The 19,163-nt window shown below is 46.5% G+C and overlaps 1 protein-coding gene across 6 annotated transcripts in view; it reads left to right on the top strand.

The window, feature by feature from the left end:
* The window catches only part of fhod1 (formin homology 2 domain containing 1), a 28,675-nt gene extending 10,242 nt beyond the window's left edge, over window positions 1–18,433 (top strand). For 2 of the 6 annotated variants that reach the window (XM_050040025.1, XM_050040022.1), the window contains 16 exons: window positions 381–407; window positions 941–991; window positions 3,641–3,804; window positions 4,279–4,335; window positions 5,116–5,268; window positions 5,549–5,718; window positions 5,902–6,477; window positions 8,310–8,465; window positions 8,598–8,780; window positions 9,288–9,407; window positions 10,384–10,545; window positions 10,642–10,832; window positions 10,931–11,123; window positions 12,432–12,612; window positions 15,133–15,309; window positions 16,518–18,433. In XM_050040025.1, the coding sequence (XP_049895982.1) occupies window positions 381–407; window positions 941–991; window positions 3,641–3,804; window positions 4,279–4,335; window positions 5,116–5,268; window positions 5,549–5,718; window positions 5,902–6,477; window positions 8,310–8,465; window positions 8,598–8,780; window positions 9,288–9,407; window positions 10,384–10,545; window positions 10,642–10,832; window positions 10,931–11,123; window positions 12,432–12,612; window positions 15,133–15,309; window positions 16,518–16,600 (2,644 nt within the window). In that variant the 3' untranslated portion in view covers window positions 16,601–18,433. The remainder of the gene's footprint in view (window positions 1–380; window positions 408–940; window positions 992–3,640; window positions 3,805–4,278; window positions 4,336–5,115; window positions 5,269–5,548; window positions 5,719–5,901; window positions 6,478–8,309; window positions 8,466–8,597; window positions 8,781–9,287; window positions 9,408–10,383; window positions 10,546–10,641; window positions 10,833–10,930; window positions 11,124–12,431; window positions 12,613–15,132; window positions 15,310–16,517) is intronic. The other 4 variants (XM_050040023.1, XM_050040020.1, XM_050040024.1 and 1 more) reach the window with 2 other exon arrangements.
* Window positions 18,434–19,163: the final 730 nt, after the last annotated feature.

Here is a 19,163-nt window from a genome sequence, read left to right as displayed (position 1 = left end):
TCTTTAGATCATGTTTGTCTTTATCATCCAGTTAATTTTGTCTCTGATTTCTGGGTTACTTTATTATCTCTGCATAACATCTTTATCATATCTGGATTTTCTTTAAATCAGATCTTTATCATTTCTTTATTGTTTCTGTGTCGTCTCTGTCGTCAGCTGTTACTGACTCTGTGTTGGAGATTTTCAGTTTGATAGAAACAGTGAAGAAGAACTGTCTGTCTGTGTATCTGTCTGTCTGTGTATCTGTGTGTGTGTGTGTGTGTGTGTGTGTCTCTGTCACAACATTATAAATCACATTATAATGTTTTGTGTTTTTCTTTAATCTTTCTCTTTCCTCCTTCATCTTTCTACTCCTCTTCCTCCCTCCTTCCTCCCCTCAGCTTTGGGGAGGCTGCCCTGCTCTTCTGGTGAGTACACGTCTCTCTTCCTCCTCCTGCTCCTCCTCCTCCTCCTCCTGTGTGTCACTCAGCTGCATAGAATGAACATTAATGATCTTCAAACTTTCTCTGACGTTAAAGTTTCAGAGACATAGATATAGATACAGATATAGATATAGTAGATATAGATACAGATATAGATATAGTAGATATAGATACAGATATTTTATGCAGCTGAGTTTTTTCCATCAGGTCCAGTGTCGAAGCGTCTGGGATGATGGGAAACCTGCTGTGGTTCTGGTGGGAGGTTCTCCTGGTTAAACTATGTGTGTGTTGTTGCCATGGTGACTGTGGTTTGGGGAGGTGATAAGACAAAGTGGTCTCAGTCTCACCTGCAGGTTCAGGCATTAGCAGCTCAGCTCAGGTGAGGTAGAGGTTGATGTCGTGTTTCGTTTCAGCCGTGAAGCAGCAGAGAAACGATCCAATCGGAGACCACCTGCTGTGTGTGTGTGTGTGTGTGTGTGTGTGTTGGTCCTGCTTAGCCCTGTGTTGTGTCTCTGCAGCTCAGAGGACTGTAATGTAAATCCTGACAGGCCGGTTCTGAGGAGGTTTGAGTAAGTACTGCTGCAGCCCCACTGCATGCTGGGAGCTGGAGGGACGAAGGCCGGGCTCTGCTGCTTATCTGAGTCTGTGTGTGTGTGTGTGTGTGTGTGTGTGTGTGTGTGTGTGTGTGTGTGCGTGCACGTGCAGCCTGGGTTGTGCTGGTTTTTGTGTGTGTCAGTATTGCATCACTTCCTGTCAGAGTGTGTGTCTGTCTGGATACTCAGTGAACTTCAGTGTGATTTTTCTCAGCACTGGTCCTGGTCCTGGTGCTGGTCCTGGTCCTGGTCCTGGTCTGGGTATATTGTCCTCCTGTGGTTCCGATCACAACTACAGAAACTCAGAGCTTTGACTGTGTGATTTTCGGAGGCAGCTGCAGCCACTAAACACAGACGTGAAGATTACAGAGTGCAGACTGTCTGTCCTCTGACTTACAGAGAGAAACTGTAAACACACAAACACAACGTACAGTTTAAAACTTTCAGAGAAACTTTCAGAATTCATACATGTCACTCCTTCAGTCTGAGACAGCCCAAAAATGTCAGTGAAGATGATCAACGTCCCCCAAATCCAAAGTCGAGAGCGCTAAAACTCAAACCTGTGATGTCATAAAAGGTAAAGCAGCTCAGTGAGGTCACACAGTGCAACTCAGTGAGGTCACAGTGCAGCTCAGTGAGGTCACACAGTGCTGCAGCTCAGTGAGGTCACACAGTGCAGCTCAGTGAGGTCACACAGTGCAGCTCAGTAAGGTCACACAGTGCTGCAGCTCAGTGAGGTCACACAGTGCAGCTCAGTGAGGTTGCAGCTCAGTGAGGTCACACAGTGCAGCTCAGTGAGGTCACACAGTGCAGCTCAGTGAGGTCACAGTGCAGCTCAGTAAGGTCACACAGTGCAGCTCAGTGAGGTCACACAGTGCTGCAGCTCAGTGAGGTCACACAGTGCAGCTCAGTAAGGTCACGCAGTGCAGCTCAGTGAGGTCACAGTGCTGCAGCTCAGTGAGGTCACACAGTGCAGCTCAGTGAGGTCACACAGTGCTGCAGCTCAGTGAGGTCACACAGTGCAGCTCAGTGAGGTCACAGTGCAGCTCAGTGAGGTCACACAGTGCAGCTCAGTAAGGTCACACAGTGCAGCTCAGTGAGGTCACACAGTGCAGCTCAGTGCTGTGGCTCAGTGTGTTGAGCACAACTTGCAACATGCTGTGTCTGACAGGAACTTGATGCTGAAATCACGAGTGAACTTATACAAATACAAATACACATATACAAATGTTTTTGATCCAAGAGATATTTATCCATCCATCCATCCTTGTTCATCCTCTTATCTGAGGTCATCAGGGGGCAGCAGGCTGAGAGAAGCACCCCAGATGTCTCTCTAACCAGCGACACTTTCAGCTCCTCCTTACCAACATTTATTACAGACCCTTTTTTAAAAAAAAAAAAAAATCATTTTCCTTTTAAAGAACATGTGTGTGCCGACCAGACACAAAACACACTGAAAATATAAGTTAAAAAAAGAATACATTTTTTTAAATAAAAAATAGGTGTAAAAATAAATAAATATTGTATAATAAAGTACAACTACTTGAAGGTAATTATTAGATGTTTTTAAATTGTTTTTACAGTAAATCAATGCGTGAAAGCCAAAAAAGGAAAATACATCTCCCCCCTCGTCATCTCTGCACAGTCCAGAAACAACTACTGAATAACAACTCAACTATGTGTGTGTGTGTGTGTGTGTGTGTGTGTGTATTAAAATCATAAATCAGAGCTTGTTGGTTTGAGGACGACGCAGCTTTGGGTGTGTAAACGGATGTGTGGTGGTTTTACAAGTGAGTGAGTGCGTGCATGAGTGAGTGCGTGCGTGCGTGCGTGCGTGCGTGCGTGCGTGCGTGCGTGCGTGTTGCTGGTGGCTCTGGTCCTTCTGGTCTGTTGTTGCTGGGTGCGGTCTAATCGCTGGTGTTAATCTGCCTGCAGCTGGTTGATTTTTGAGTTTGCAGTGAAGAAGAAATTAAATTGATTTAGTGATTTTGATGTTTCTCATTCAAGCTTCACACGCTGTCCTCACAGGTATAAATCTCTATATTTGTCTCATGTTCAGACTCAAACCAACAACGTGATGCTGTCTGACTTCCTGTCTGAGTCTCAGTAGTTCCTCCTGAAGTCGTCTGTAAAAACCAGATCAATAGTTTGATCAGTTATTTCTTCCGTCAGCGTCTCACTGTAGTTTTTATTAAACTAACGGGAGGAAACAGTCACTTTGTTGGGGACTTTTTTCAGCAGCGGATGAATCCACAACTAAACCACAGTGAGTTCATGGTGATGAAGGAACGTGTGACTCACTGATAACAATGGAGGAGGAAGAGGAAGATGAAGATGTGTCCCTGCAGCCGTCAGCAGACACACACTCACCGTTGGCTTCAGTCTAAACATGGAGGTTAAATACCAGCAGACTTTTACTTTGAAAAGAACAGGAAGTGTCCTGCTGAGTGTTCAGGTTGTTTCATTATGTGATCATTACTGAGAATGAATCAGTTAATTTAACGATGATGATGAAGAGCAGCGTGTGAAAGTGACGCCTGCTTTTATCCGACATTTAAAGGAAGCAGCACGTCGGCCATGTTGGCTCTGTCTCACCTTGTTTCCTGTCCCCCTCCCCTGTCACAGAGACACCTTCCTGCGCAGCCTGGCCGCCACGCAGTGGGAGAAGAAGAGAAGAAGTAAACACCTCAGCCAGTCCAGGCTGTCCTCGTCTGATGATGTCATAACCCCGAGCGTGCAGCCCACAGAGGAGGGCAGCAGTGTCCCGTCTGAGGAGCTGTCGCGTCAGGGTAAATGTTTAGAATAAGATCACATCAATGTCGTCACCTTCACCAACATTGTTAGTTGACATCATCTTTGTCGTAGTCTTCCTCATCATCGTCATCATCATTACCGTTAGTGATGACAACAACGGTAATGATGACGACTCCATCTTTATCATAAACTGTAAACTTGTCATCATTACCATGATCATCGTTGGCGTCGTCACCTTCGTCATTGTTATCTTCATCATCACTGTTGTAATCACCATCGTCATCATCGTTGTGTTCGTCACAGTTGCCACTTTCACCACCATTGTTGGCGCCGTCATCTCCGTCATCGCTGTCCTCTTTACTATCGTCTTCGTTTCAGCATCACGTTCTTTATGTGACAAATAATCTGTTGATGAAACTCTAAACTGATCAATAAGTTATTGATTATCAGCTGTTTAAAGGACCAGTCCACCATCTGATCTTCTTCTTCTCCTGTGTGTTTGTCTGCAGTCTCGACGTCCAGCAGTTCGGACACAAACGGACATTCAGACTCCCAGAATGAATCAGGTGAGACTCCAGTTACCCACAATCCTCCTCTTCTTGTGTGGGTCGTCCTGCCTGCAGCGTTCAGTCAGTTTGTTCAGGATTCATCCTGAGTTCAGATTTGATCAATCAACTCACAGATACAGAAACACAGACGCCTCATTGGCTGCTGGTTCATATGTCAGCGTCACAGCCAAACAGGAGAAGAAGAATGGAGCTGCGGTTCGTCTGATGAAAATCACTTTAACGTTTTTATTTCTCAGCTGATTTCAGTGAGTTGTTTTTATTAGCGATGCAGCATATTGGGTTTTTTGTTGATATGCGATGGCCAATATATAACAGCTCATTTGATTGATAACTGATATATCCATGTATCCACTTTATCCCAACTAATTTCACTGAATTTACTAAATAACTTTATTATGGTTTTGTTCCAATTTAACGATAATTAGTTTCTTTCAAACCACATGTTTAACTCACTCACATCCTCCGATAGTCGAGACAAATTCTCTCCAGAGCAGAAAATATTTGTATCAGCAAACATCACCAGTTTCAGTACATCAGATAGTTTGTGTCTGTCATTACTATGAAGGATAAACAGTTTAGGGCCCAACACTGACCCCTGGGGGACGCCACCAGCAACTATTGACTTTTACTTAAATAACTTTTAACCATATTAACTAAACAAAAGAATCAGCCGCTGCTTTTAATGTGAAGGATGTTGGTCAGACTTCCTGTTACCATCTGTGTGTGTGTGTGTGTGTGTGTGTGTGTGTGTGTGTGTGTGTGTGTGTGTGTGCGCAGCGCCGTCGATGCAGCGTCAGTGCAGCACTCTGTCCAACGACAGGAAGTTCCTGCTAGATATGCTCTACTCCAAGACCTCCAGCTCAGCACCTCTGAGCCCACCTGCTGCCGCCGCTGCTGACACCACAGAGGAAGAAGGGAACTTCCTGCCTGGTGAGAACTCACGTCTCCCTGATGTCCATCAGTCCTGTCTGTTAATGATCGATACAGGAATAGATCTGTTTTTGTCTGAAATTGATTGTTTTTAAAGGCCTTTAATGTTCAGAGATTCTTCATCTCGTTCAAACGTTAAAAATTAAAACTGCGTTATTTGTCAGTCAGACTGGAAGTTAAGAATGTGAACTGTTCCTTTAAAGATGAGACAGAATCTGTGCCGTTGGTTGTGGTAGTCGAGGCAGAGTGAGACCTCCTGTTTGTGTCCTCCTCTTCTCAGGTGGAGATCAGAGCGGTCGGGGTCGTGTGTTGGAGCGTCTGACCAGCTTCAGCTCGCGCTCAGCCGAGCCGTCCAGCCCGAGTGAGAGCAGCGCCTCCCGCAGGGCGGAGCTGGAGGGGCTGGAAGGCTCCGCCCAGGCAGCGCTGGCCCGTCTGGCTGAAGAAAAACAGGTTTGAATCATCTCTGAGCACAGCTCCATGCGCTCTGACTCACCTGCTGTCACGATTACTGTTGCTGAGCTGTGATTGGACAGTCACTGTGAGAGGGCGGGGCTTAGTGAGCAGTCAGCTGATACATAACGACAGTTTATGAAGTGACGTAAGAGCTAATGACACCTGAACGTTTTCCATCAGAACCGTCACCTCCGTCAGCAGTGCAGCATCGATGTGGAGAGCCACGCTCGCCGCCTGGAGACCATCCAGATGACTCCGCTGGGCCCCGGGGGCCCCGCAGACGCCTGGGACCAGCTGCAGCCGAGCGCCGCCGCCCTGCGCATCAAAGACCTGGACTTCTCCGACCTGATGGACGAGGAGGACATCGATGTGTTGGACATAGACACCTTTGACTCCTCCTCTTCCTCCTCCTGCTTCTCTGGCATCCCTCCCCCTCCTCCTCCTCCCCCGGGCCTGGGTGCTCCTCCTCCACCTCCTCCTCCCCCTCCTCCTCCACCACCAGGTGGTCTCGCCCCACCCCCACCTCCTCCCCCTCCTCCAGGTGCTCCTCCTCCCTCGTCCTCGTCGGCGTCCACTCAGAAGAAGAAGAAGAAGACGGTGAAGTTGTTCTGGAAGGAGCTGAAGCAGGCCGACGGGCCGCACAAGTGTCGCTTTGGTCGGGGGACGGTGTGGGCGTCGCTGGATAAGGTGGCGGTGGACACCTCGCGACTTGAACACCTGTTTGAGTCTAAAGCCAAGGAGCTGCCCGTCGCCAAGGTAACCAGGCCAGCTGGGAGTTTGATGTGTCTTTACTGAAACATTTAGAGACGATGAGAAAGTGTGGCACCCTGCGGTGCCCCCTGCAGGTCACAGTGTGACGCCCACAAAGCAGTCACTGAGACAGCTGTTTGATGGTTTGACGCTCTCAGATACGAGCGTCTCTCACAGCACACGCTGATGATGTCAGCTTTGTGCCCCGAGTGTCATCTCTCAGGCTGAAGACTATAACCCGACTCAGCTGGCCGATATCGTCTCAGAGCAGATATCTGTGTGTGTTGGCCAGTAAATAAGATGAGACGTCAAAGATATGTTTGAGTCTTAGCCACAGAGAGCGAAGACTCTGTAACACGTCCCCTCAGGGCAAAACCAGGACACCTGTCTGTAAGAGCCAAACTTAAGGGGCCCTTAAAGATGGTTGTTTATGTTAAAGGGATGAAACAGGCAGGTGAACCACCTCAGGAGCTCGTCAGTGTCCTGCTGTGGGCGGAGTCAGCAGCTAATGTATTTTAGACACCTAAAAAAAATCAACATGAGTTTGAGTGTGGCTGTTAAGGCTCATTTATGCTCCCTTTACGTACGAAAATGTATACGTCCGTTTCAAACGATGTTACCGTCACTGCCCACATACTTCCATGTGCCCTTTACGTTGGCATGGATGTTAACCAATATATCCACCAGGGGGCAGCCCAGCGTCAAAAGTTTATGACAACAACAAACTCAAAAACAAACATGGCGACTGTGGAGGAGATATTGATAATGTACCTCTTGCATAAAAGACAAAAACAGAGGCAGCGTTGTAGGAGGCGGTGGTCGGTGAGGCCGTTAAATACATCGCGACTGGAGGACGGAGAATTCTTTTCTCTAGTACTGCCGATGAGAGAAATTGAATTGTTATTTCTTCTTCGTGTCTCACTAGAGCTACGTATCGGGTAGTGACAGCAACACTGCCCCCACGGTTCCCGGTGGTACTGCTCCGTTTGGCCCGTATCCGTAAGCTTTATGGAAACGTGCAGAAATACGGACGAAATGAACGCAGAGCACGGACAGAAGGCTCCATCCGTATCCAGATTCGTATTTAACGTTGAGCATAAATGAGCCTTAAGCTGTCTGAGAACCTGCAGACACTACTCAGGGCTGACTGGACCACCTCTACATGGTTTTAGGCCGGGCGGCTTTATTTGCACAGAACGTTTCAGACACCAGGGCACCTCAAGAGCAGTCAACTATAAAATATAATAAAGGACACAGATTTACAATAAAAGAGGAAAAATATTTAAAAGGTCAAATTTACTAAATGATTTTCAATTTTAAAAAATCATTCAAGTGCAGAACAAGAGGTGCAAAGACATTTAATATGTTTAAAATAAGTCAGTGGTCATTACAGGGCGGAGCAGGCAGCGTAAAACAGGAAGTGTTGAGCGTCTGTCTGACATCATCTGGGAGGTTATTAAGGCTCTGTGCTGCGTCATAACAAAATGCTGCTTCATGTTTTCAGGAAAAAAATCATCAATAATTAAATTTACAGTTAATATTGTTAGAAAAAGACGCTATAATTGAGCTATAATTTAAGATCAGAGTTCTCTGTATCGTCTGTCAGTAAGTAAATGAGTTCATTAATTAAACAGCAGTTTAAATTAATGATGTACGACTGACGTTATTAAGGAAAGCTGTCTTTGGCTGGACGTTAATGTGAATGACTGCAGCTTTATGAATGTTTATCAGCAGTAAGTAATAGAATCAGACAGTGTGTTATATAAAGCATTTCATCAAAGTGATATTAACAGTTATTAACAGTAGTTAAGAGTTAATAAGGAGGTGTTTGTGTGCAGAAAGGACCTGAGACCAAGAAGTCTGAGATTCTGGTTCTGGACCCGAAGAGGAGCAACGCCATCAACATCGGGATGACCGTCCTGCCGGCCGTCCACGTCATCAAGACCGCCATCCTCAACTTCGACGAGTTCGCCATCAGCAAGGAGGGGATAGAGGTAGGGAGCACTTCCTGTCAGCAGAGGGCGCTCTTATCCTTTAATGTGGAACTGAATGAGTGTGTGCTAAAGTAGTTAGTCTGACCCCACCCCCTCTCCCTCCCGCCGCCGCTCCCTCTCTGTCCTGAGCAGAAGATCCTGACCATGACGCCCACAGACGAGGAGAAGCAGAGGATCCAGGAGGCTCAGCTGGCCAATCCTGACCTTCCTCTGGGCACAGCGGAGCAGTTCCTGTTCAGCCTGGCCTCCATCAGTGCCCTGACCCCCCGCCTGCAGCTCTGGGCCTTCAAACTCAACTACGAGGCTCTGGAGAAGGTAACACACACACACACACACACACACACACACACACACATAGTGACATCACAGTCCTGAGACACATGAGACCAACAGGAAGTTAAAGGACTGATGTGTTCAGACTTCCTGTGAGGCTGTGGTGACGTGTGCACAACACAGATGAGTTTAAGATGAACACAGTGTTTGTATATTTCCATATTTCACTCACCAACACAGGAACCCTCCAAAACATAAACAGTATAAAGAGTTTGTGACTGGATCAGAGTTTTCTCTGACGTCTGACTCTGTAACACAACATGGAGGCTCATGTATGTTCACCGTCCAGCTGTAGGAGTGTTCATGTGAGTAAGAAGAGGTGAAACAAGATATGAGACCAACTCCTCACCGACTGTGAGGAGGAAAATCAGCCCGATCCTCGAATGTGATGTTAAATGAGACGTCACAGAGTCGAGGGTCTGAGGAGGAGTGTGTGCTGTCGGTGATAGAGACAGGATGTTGACAGTGAGTGTGTGTCGCCCCCTGCAGGAGATCGCAGAGCCGCTGTTTGACCTGAAGCTGGGCATGGAGCAGCTGGCGTCCAATCAGACCTTCAGGAGAATCCTCGCCACGCTGCTCGCCATCGGAAACTTCCTCAACAGCTCCAACGTGAGAACAAAACAAACTCTCCTCTCATCATGATTCATCTGTTTTCACTACATGACAGGACAAATACAGAGAACAGATAATATGTGTGTTTAACTCTGATCAGATCATTTAAAGTTTCTGTGTGTAACTTCTGACCTGTATGAGGCCTGACAGCTCAGAGCTCAGCCAGCTGCAACTGTTTGATTCTGCAGCAAGGTGCAGCCAAACCAAAAGTTAAAATAGTTTAAGTTTTGACGGTGAATTGCAGCCAGTGAATTCCAGCAGCCAATCAGTGAGCAGAGTCCTGTGACTGCTGTGACCAGGCTCCCAGGAAGTGCCGGACAGCGGCACTGTAATTTCCAGGGTGTGTCATGTGAAGGCCCAAAAAGACGAACATTAAGGAAGAGTTATTGTGTTGAGAAACAATGACATCATCTCCTCCATTCACACGTGTCCACTGTTTGTTGTGTAATGAGCATGTTTCACAAACAACAACAACAACAACAACAACAATGGCGGCCTGTTGGTTTGTTTACATTTATCTCGTCCTCGTCCACACACGAGTCACATTTCAGGCTCGTGTACCTGAGTGATGTTGAACAAACATTATGAATAAAGGAATAATTAGCTGCAGATGTTTTACAGCTGTTTGACTTGTTACCACTGAAGGATGAGCTCACTGCACACGCTCAGTCTTCTTCTGTGGTATTTGATGGATCATTGGTGCAGCCTTTATCAGCACAGACTGACCCAGCTGTTTGTGTGTTCCTGTGTAGACGGAGATATTTAGAAAAATGAAGGTCAGAATTATTTTATTATAATGAAGGTGATGATGTCAGTAAACGTGAGGACAGGAGCGTTATCAGGACGCCGTGATCAGCTGACCTCAAACTGAGGATCTGCAGATCGGCTGCTTCAGTGGAGCTCAGATAAATGTGTTGTGTATTCAAACACAGATTTTGTGTGTGTGTGTGTGTGTGTGCGCGCGCGTGCGCAGGCGAAAGGCTTTGAGCTGGGTTACCTGGAGAAGGTGGTGGAGGTGAAGGACACGGTGCACCGTCAGTCTCTGCTGCATCACACCTGCAGCCTGGTGGTGGAAAATTACCCAGAATCCTCTGACGTCTACAGTGAGATCCCCGCCATCACCCGCTCCGCCAAAGTAAGTATTCTATTCTGTTGTACCTCCTGCTGTTCAGTCTGCTCTGTGGGATCGTTCAGGCAGCTGCTGACAGGTGTGTGCGGTCGTCTCCTGCAGGTGGACTTTGAGCTGCTGTCTGAGAACCTGGTGCAGCTGGAGAGACGCTGCAAAGCATCATGGGACAACTTGAAGGTGGTGGCCAAACACGAGACAAAGGCCGTGCTGAAGAACAAGTTGACCGACTTCCTGAAGGACTGCACACAGAGGATCATCATCCTGAAGGTCGTCCACAGGAGGGTCATTAACAGGTGAGACACACACACACACACACACACACACACACAGGTAACATGACACCTGCAGACGGACAGACACTAACCTCCTCCTCCTCCTCCTCCTCCTCCAGGTTCCACTCCTTCCTGCTGTTCCTGGGTCAGCCGTCGTCCTCAGTGCGTGACATCAGAGTGACCAGTTTCTGTCGGATCATCAGTGAGTTCTCTCTGGAGTATCGGACCACCAGGGAGCGCGTCCTCAGCCTCAAACGCAAACGAGCCGCTCACAGAGAGAGAACCAAGACCAGAGGGAAGATGATCACAGAGGTAACTCCTCCCCCTCCTGATGACCTCACACCTCCTGATCCTCCTGAGGGGAGGGGTCAGAGGTCGCACATGTTTAATGACCCACGCTGCCCGACAGTTCACGTCATCATGATCCTCTTTAATCCAAGAAGAAAAAGATGTTTTCAGGTTTACACTCTAATTAAAATAGAAATACTGACGTATGAAAATACTCCATTACATATAAAGTCCCTCACAGCTGCTGGGAGTGTTTTAGAGACATATCCATCCATCCCTCTTTGACCACTTATCTGAGGCTGTGTCTCGGGGCAGCAGGCTGAGCAAAGTCCTCCAGACGTCCCTCTCCTCAGCTCCTTGCTCCAGCTCCTCCTGGAGGACCCCGAGGCCTTCCCAGACCAGATGAGATCTATAATCCCTCCAGTGTGTTCTGGGTCTGCCCCGGGGCCTCCTACCAGCTGGACCAGGAGGATCCTGATCAGATGTTGAACCACCTCAACATGAAGGAGCAGCGGCTCTACTCCGAGCTCCCTCCAGATGTCTGACTCCTCCCCCTATCTCTAAGGCTGAGCCCAGACACCCTACAGAGGAAACTCATTTCAGACGCTTGTATCTGTGACCTCATTCTTTCAGTCACTACCCAGAGCTCATGACCATAGGTGAGGGTTGGAACGCAGATGGACCAGGAAGTAGAAAGCTTTGCCTTCTGGCTCAGCTCCCTCTGAACCACGAGGATCAGCTGCATCACTGCAGACGCTGCACCAAACCACCGATCCATCTCACGCTCCATTCTACCCTCACTCATTAACAAGACCCTGAGATACGTGATCTCCTTCTCTTGGGGCAGTAACTCTCTCCCAACCCAGAGGGAACAATCCTCCGTTCTCCAGCAGGGAACCATGACCTCAGATTTGGAGGTGCTGACTCTCATCCCGACCGCTTCACACTCAAACTGCCCCAGGTCATGCTGGAGGTCACGGTGTGATGAAGCCAACAGAACCACATCATCTGCAAAGAGCAGAGAGGCCCCCAAACCGGATCCCTTCCTCCCCCGGCTGCACCTCAAGATCCTCTCCATGAGCATCACAAACAGGATCAACTGTTTATGTAAAACCTTTATGTGAGAAATAACCTCTAACCGAGGCTGTGACATAATAAATGCAGCGCAGTAAAAGGAGCGATATTCTGAGATGGAGTACAAGCGCCTCACAAACACCTTCACACAGCGACCTCACAGAACGCTGTGACTCATCTTCATCACCTCGTCTGAAGAAACTAAAACGTCTAAAGTTCAGTTCTGACGTTTCTCTCTTTTCTTCTTCTTCTTATCAGACTGAGAAGTTTTCGGGGGCGGTGCCTCACGAGGACAGCCCCTCCCCGGTCTCCATGGCAGCGGAGGCGGAGCCAGGTCAGGAGGAGGAGCATGAGAACATGAAGAACCTTCTGATCAGCAGCAGCAGCAGCAGCCTGACTGTAGACCAGAGAGGCCTGAGACGCTCCCGAGCCGTCCGCAGTAAGACTGTTTCCACACGTTTACATCTTTGTTTCTCTGTTTTCATTTGATCCTGTTAGTTTTGATTTCACATGTCAGATCTGTACGTGACGCTCCTACGTCCTGTCTTCATCACCTGTGTGGGCTGCGTCTCTGACACCTGACAGTGATTGGTTGGTAGATGTCCTCTCATGTCGTCTCTGTCTCGTCCTCTCGGATAATCATTTCTAGTTTTTATCATCAGACTCAATATAAAGTTCTGAGGTCTGATCTTTGTCTCCTCGTGTTTACAGCAGCTCATTTTGTTTTGCTGAGCGTCCTCCATCAATAAACAGGATGTATAAGTGTAGCTGCAGAATGAGAAGTGTAAGCATATATAAATACACAGAGAGGTGTAAACAAACTGTCAGTGATCAGAGGCATGTTGTTTCTTTGATTTTTAATGAAGTGATGACATCATCGTGTCTCCACCTGTTCCTCTCAGTGACACATGACATCAGCTGTCAGATAAATATGAATGACAACATGTTTTCACTCCCACACGCCACGGATTGAAAAACACGATGAAGACTCTGCTCTTCTCCTGAACCCCAAAACTTGATTTCTCTTTGTTCAGAGGCGTCACTGAGCAGCTGTGGAGGAACATGACAGGAAGTTCATACAGTGGGTCATCTAACATCTGTATGAGACAGCAGAGAGACGAGGAGTGACTGGACTCAAACTGCAGGACGCCTGAACTTTAACCTTTGAACTTCAGATAATAATTCTGTGCGATGACTTCAGGTCCACAAGAAACAGTCTGTAAGAGTCAGTTTACTTTGAGCTGAGTGTGACGGGTTCACACTGAAGGTCACCTGTTGGTCAGGTACGTCTGTGATGACAGGCAGACCCTGAACACTGCAGATGTGATCAGTCAGAGTCCTCAGTGTGTCCCCGTGCAGCAGGCTGACCTTCCTGTCAGATTAGTGTGTGATGTGAACAGAGTATTTGTTTACCGTCGATGGGAACAAAGATAACTCGTCCTGTCTCACAGTGTCTCAGTCTCTGGATCAGGTCTCATGTCTCACCTGTACCTGAACACAACACAGAGCCGTCTGCAGTCTGAACTCACAGAGACACAAATGTGCAGACGCATGCTTTTGGTGAAATTTATAAACCACATTTTAGGAATCTGAAACATTGTGGCGCACATATACGAGCCTCAGGCACGTGCACAGGTAGACCTCAGGTGTCATCAGCCCTTTTGGCCTCTGACTGGATGAGACAAGACAGCAGTTCTCTTTTTTTAAATCATTTTTGTTTTCGTTTTTAAATTTGAGCCCCACCCCTCGCTCTTTAACTTTCTGTGTTGTCACGACGACCACAGTTAACACACACAAACTGAGCGTCCTGCAGAGCAGCTTCACGTCTCTCTGACCTGTCTTCATGCTCCGCCTCAGCCATGTTTGTGACTATTGTGAAATCAAAGCACTATTAAGACATCTTGATGCAGCCACACTAACCTGGACAGGAAGCTGCTATGATGCTGAACATCCAGTAAACCAGTCTGGTGTGAAATCAACCGTCTCCTTCCAACTCTGTGTCACATTCACGTTCACCAGCGGCTCGGTGTGAGCAGAGACAGGCGCTGAACTGCTCTCCACTTCCACATGTCTTTATCAACCAAAATTCAAGTTGAAATAATGTTGATGTCACCGTGGCTCTGATCATTCATTTACACAAATGTGACATAGTTTGGTGCAGCAACGAATATACCGTGTGCAAAGAGCGCAGGAGGAGCGCGGAGCTGCTGCTGCTGCTGCTGCTGCTGCTGCTGCTGCACACGTCTGTTCTCTGGAGTTCTTTAAAAATGTTTAAAGCTTATTTCAATTCAATTTTATTTATAAAGCCCAATATCACAAATCACAATTTGCCTCACAGGGCTTTACAGCATACGACATCCCTCTGTCCTTATGACCCTCACAGCTGATCAGGAAAAACTCCCCAAAAAAAACCCTTTAACAGGGACGAAGATAATTATAAGAGTTAATGTGTGACTATGTGAAAACGACAGGAGGAGAGTAAAGTGAGGAGAGCATTTTATTTTCTTCCTGTTATAAATGATGAATGTATAAAGTGAATATGTGTGTGTAGCAGCTGCTGTGTGCATTTAGTGTAGATCTGGAGACGCCTCAGAAATGGACGTAGAAAGACCCTGAAACATTCGTTAGCATATCGATAGTTGTGGCCTTTAACCACTGATCAGATCTGTAGGTTTTATTGTCTGTGTCACACCACAAGGTTCTCAAACTACTTTGGTTTTAATGCTGATTGAATACTGAACACACACCTGTCACACACACACACACACACACACACACACACACACACACGAGGACGAGACAGTGACGACATTCTGAGTTTTACAAGCAGCAGCTAGATTCTGGAAATCTGTGAAAAAACGTGTGGGTGCAGGTTGTGTTTGGGCCTGCTCATGTGTGTATCCTGTGTGGGTCCAGGTCTGGGTGATATTCTGGTTCTGATTGTGGTTCTGGTCCTCAGGTTTCGGCAGGGTGAGTCCGTCTCACATGTCTGTAGCCAAAGACGACGGGACGAGCTCCCAGGACGATGCCACAGACGAGATCATGGACCGACTGGTGAAGTCCGTCACCCAGAATCCCTCAGACAGACCGTCCAGCCCCAAGACCCGCAAACGCTCCAGACTCAACAGGAAGTCATGTGAGTACACGGTGCTGAGTCAGATTTCAGTTCAGGGTTCATGTTTGACTCTGAGGACAGGAGGGTTGATCTGGAGGAGTGTTTCAGACGAGAGGACCTGTGTCATCGTTCTAAGAACCTCCCTCTCTCTTGTTTCCACACCACAAGAACCAGGAACGATTGTAGTTCTTAGAACTTTCTTTTTTTACTTCCTGACTCAGAGTAGCTTCTCTCCCGACACAAAAGAAACCATAGTGATGTAAGCGCACAGTGATTGGTCGAACACATGAGCCAGTGCAGCACCAGCAGCCGCCATCTTTAAACCCTGTTAGCCTTGTAAAGAACACACAACACAAACAGAAGGACCGACAGTGAAGTCGAGGCTTTACTGAGCAGACATGTGACTGTGGACGTGCAACACCGTTTGGACCCCTGGTGCTGCACCGCCGGCTGGCCGACTGACACTACGTCACCTCAGTGCTCCTGTTGGTGCTGTGAATGCAGTTGCTCTGTCAGGGAGTCGTCACATCTGTTTGGTCCAAACCTCTGAAGTGTTGGAGTGCTTCTTTTCTTTACTTCTTTGGAGCCTCAGCAGGTTCAGTCTGGTTCAGATGTGTGTGTGGAGACACAACAGCAGCTCTGTGTCCACAACAGTCTCCATATCTCTGCAGCTCCATATCACTGTTTTCACTTCCTGTCCAAATCCTCTGTGAGCAGATTAACATCTCGTCCTGCTGCTGTACCAACGTGCACTCTGATCTCAGACTGAGAGTCAGACCTGAACGCTCTCAGCACAGAGACATATTCTGATTATTCCCTCAGATCTGATCCCACCGCTCACATTCATGTCTGTAGTGACACGTATCTGACATCAGTGTGAATGTTTATGTCAAACGTGTCAGAGTGAAACGTTGCAAAGTTAAAACCACTGAGAGCTTTAATACAGCGTCCAGATCTCCTGTCTGCTCCTGTGGTCTGACACCTGTACAGGTTTTTTGGATGTGCGTTCATTTTGGAAAAACACACGAGCTCTGATGTGAGCGTCCTCACAGCGAGTGGTGAGCGTCCTCACAGCGAGCGGTGAGCGTCCTCACAGCGAGCGGTGAGCAGACAGGTTTCAGATTCAGGACCAGATATAAAAGAGGTTCATTTGCTTGTGATGTGAACGCGGCCTGAAACTGTTTGACACTCTGTGTGTGTGTGTGTGTGTGTGTGTGCGTGTGTTTCAGTGAGGAGGACTCTGAAGAGCGGTCTCAGTGTGGACGTGGTTCAGGCTCTGGGGCTCAACAACAAGTCAGCGGACAGAGTCTGAGACTCCAGCTGATCAGTGAACACTATTGAGACTGAACGCTGTCGACATGAGGAGCGACTCCCTGCAGGAGGAGGATGAACACCTGTCTCTCTCCTCTTCCTCACTGATGATGATCTATTTATTAACATGAACACGTCGACATGTTTGACTTGCTGACAGCTGACGAGCAGCTCGTTCAAACTGCCGCCATGTTTGTTCTGACATCATCATCACAGTGATTCTTGTTGCTGTCTGAGCTGCTGGAGGAGGAGGAGGAGGAGGAGGAAACATCTTCATCACTGAGACGACACACAGACTAAATATTTAGAGAGACGTGACTGCACACACACACACACACACACACACACACACACACAACGTCACCACTAGGTCCATTGAGTGTTAAAGTCACATGACCTTCCTCGACACATCTGCACCTCAGACCTTCACACCTGGCTGCAGTGACATCACAGGTGAGCTGCAGCACACTGTGATGTCACTGCTGGGCGTGGTTACAGCTGTGGTGGTTGTTCACCTGATTCTTTGTTCTTTAAACACTGTGTGTATGTGTGTGTATGTGTGTGTGTGTGTGTGTGTGTGTGTGTGTGTGTGTGTGTGTGGAATGAAACCAAAGTTAAACCAACATCAAATTGAATCTGAACATTTTCCAACCTGAAAATCTTGACAGTTTTATTTTCAGCAGGATTCATTCTGACTCAACACTAAAACAGATCTTTGAATTCCACAGTGACACCTTTAAACTGTTTCCAGCAGAATCATTTGACACTCAACAGTTATATCTTATGTAGAACACTCCATTTAAATAATGCAGTTAAAGCTGTTTGTAAAGATCGTTCAGCGTTCAGCGTTGGAAGGGTTCAGATGTCGAGTCGTTCAGGACTCAAGTTTAAACTTCAGTCAGATTAAAATACATTTTTAATTTGTAATAAAACTTTCTCACAGATGAAGGGTCGGTGGGAACATTTGTGAAAATCACGTCACAGAGTCACTGATGTGGTACAAATCTGTCACCTGCCACTGTGTGTGTGTGTGTGTGTGTGTGTGTGTGTGTGTGTGTGTGTGTGTCACTGATGATGATGTTTCATCATCTCATATGTTCATTTCATCTGAGCACAGATTACATCAGTTTTTTTTTCTGTACAGTCGAGTTAGTTTTTTGCACTTTGAGGTGTTTTTGGTTGTTTTGTTTTTTTCTGCTGATCTCGGGTCAGTTAGGGACTGTTCAAAATATATGGGGGGGGGGGGGTTGGACCCTCCCTCCACCATAAATGACATATGAGATTTTTTTTAAAGGTTGAAGATGAACTCCTGGAGTTGATAAAAGCCTCAGTTTATTTTTGGACAAATTTTAGATGAGACATAGAATTAAGTGGTTCTGATGAAATGTTACTAATTTAAGACCAGATTTGGTTTGAGACATGTTTTCCTTAAAAATCAATAACATTTGACGACATGTTTAAAAAAGATTTAGTTTGGAAACTTGAAAATCGAGTTTCTGTTTTTACAGTTTCAGGCTGATAAATGTCATTCTGATGATTCTTAAAGAAAACATCCTCAAACCAACGATTTCTTTAAAAATGTCCTGAAATTCTCTCAGATTTAAAAAATAAATAAAAAATAAATTTAAAATTTACTGTAATTAATGATGTCATGGTGATGATGTCATGGTGATGATGTCATGACGGCATGTTTCCCTCTCATGATTAAGGAACAGTCCTTAAGTGTCAGTTTGCTTTGAGGCCTGAGTTGTAACTTAAAGAGCTGATGAACATTTTACAGACAGAATAAAGTTTGGACGCATTAAAGGTAAAATTATTAATAAAGGTTTTTAATAACAACAGAACGATTCTCACTGATTTATTTGTGTCGTTGGTGAGTTTTGTCTTCGTCATAATGACGTCATTGTGTCTTGAATGAATCTTTATTTGTCTTTACAGTGTGCAGTGAAACGTGTCAGCGCTGCAGACGGACAGAAGTAACGTTCAACATGATCACATGACAGAGACGTGATCACATGACAGAGACGTGATCACATGTCTGCTCTCTAGATAACAGTGTGTACAGTAATAATACGTGTCAGAAACATTCAGAGTGGTGATGATGACAAAATGAGCGTTTGATGATCGATGTTAAAGAAATAATTCACTCAGTCACTCACCACACGTTAAACTAAATGGCGCCGCGCCGCAGTAGCTGTACAATCTCCATCTTGTTCCCGTGAACACGACATCTCAAGAAGGCCTCAATTAACTGATAAGATTTTGGTGGTCAAAGGTCAAAGGTCACTGTGACCTCATTTGTCTTATTCTTGTGAAGGCAATTTCGTAAAAAAAAAGTGTATTTCTTTAAATTTGGCACAAACGTCCACCTGGACTGAAGAATAATCTGATGAGAATTGTGTGGTTGAACGTCAAAGGTCACTGTGACCTCACAACACCTGTTTTCGTCCATAACTGAAGAATTTACTCACTAATTCTGACCAAACTTGACACAAATGTCTAACTGGATAAAATAATGAAGGTCAAAAGGTCGAGAGAGAGAGAGAGAGAGAGAGAGAGAGAGA

The sequence above is a fragment of the Epinephelus moara genome, unplaced genomic scaffold (genome assembly GCF_006386435.1).
Source record: "Epinephelus moara isolate mb unplaced genomic scaffold, YSFRI_EMoa_1.0 scaffold638, whole genome shotgun sequence".
Lineage (NCBI taxonomy): Eukaryota > Metazoa > Chordata > Actinopteri > Perciformes > Serranidae > Epinephelus > Epinephelus moara.
This window is presented reverse-complemented; position numbering and strand designations above follow the sequence as displayed.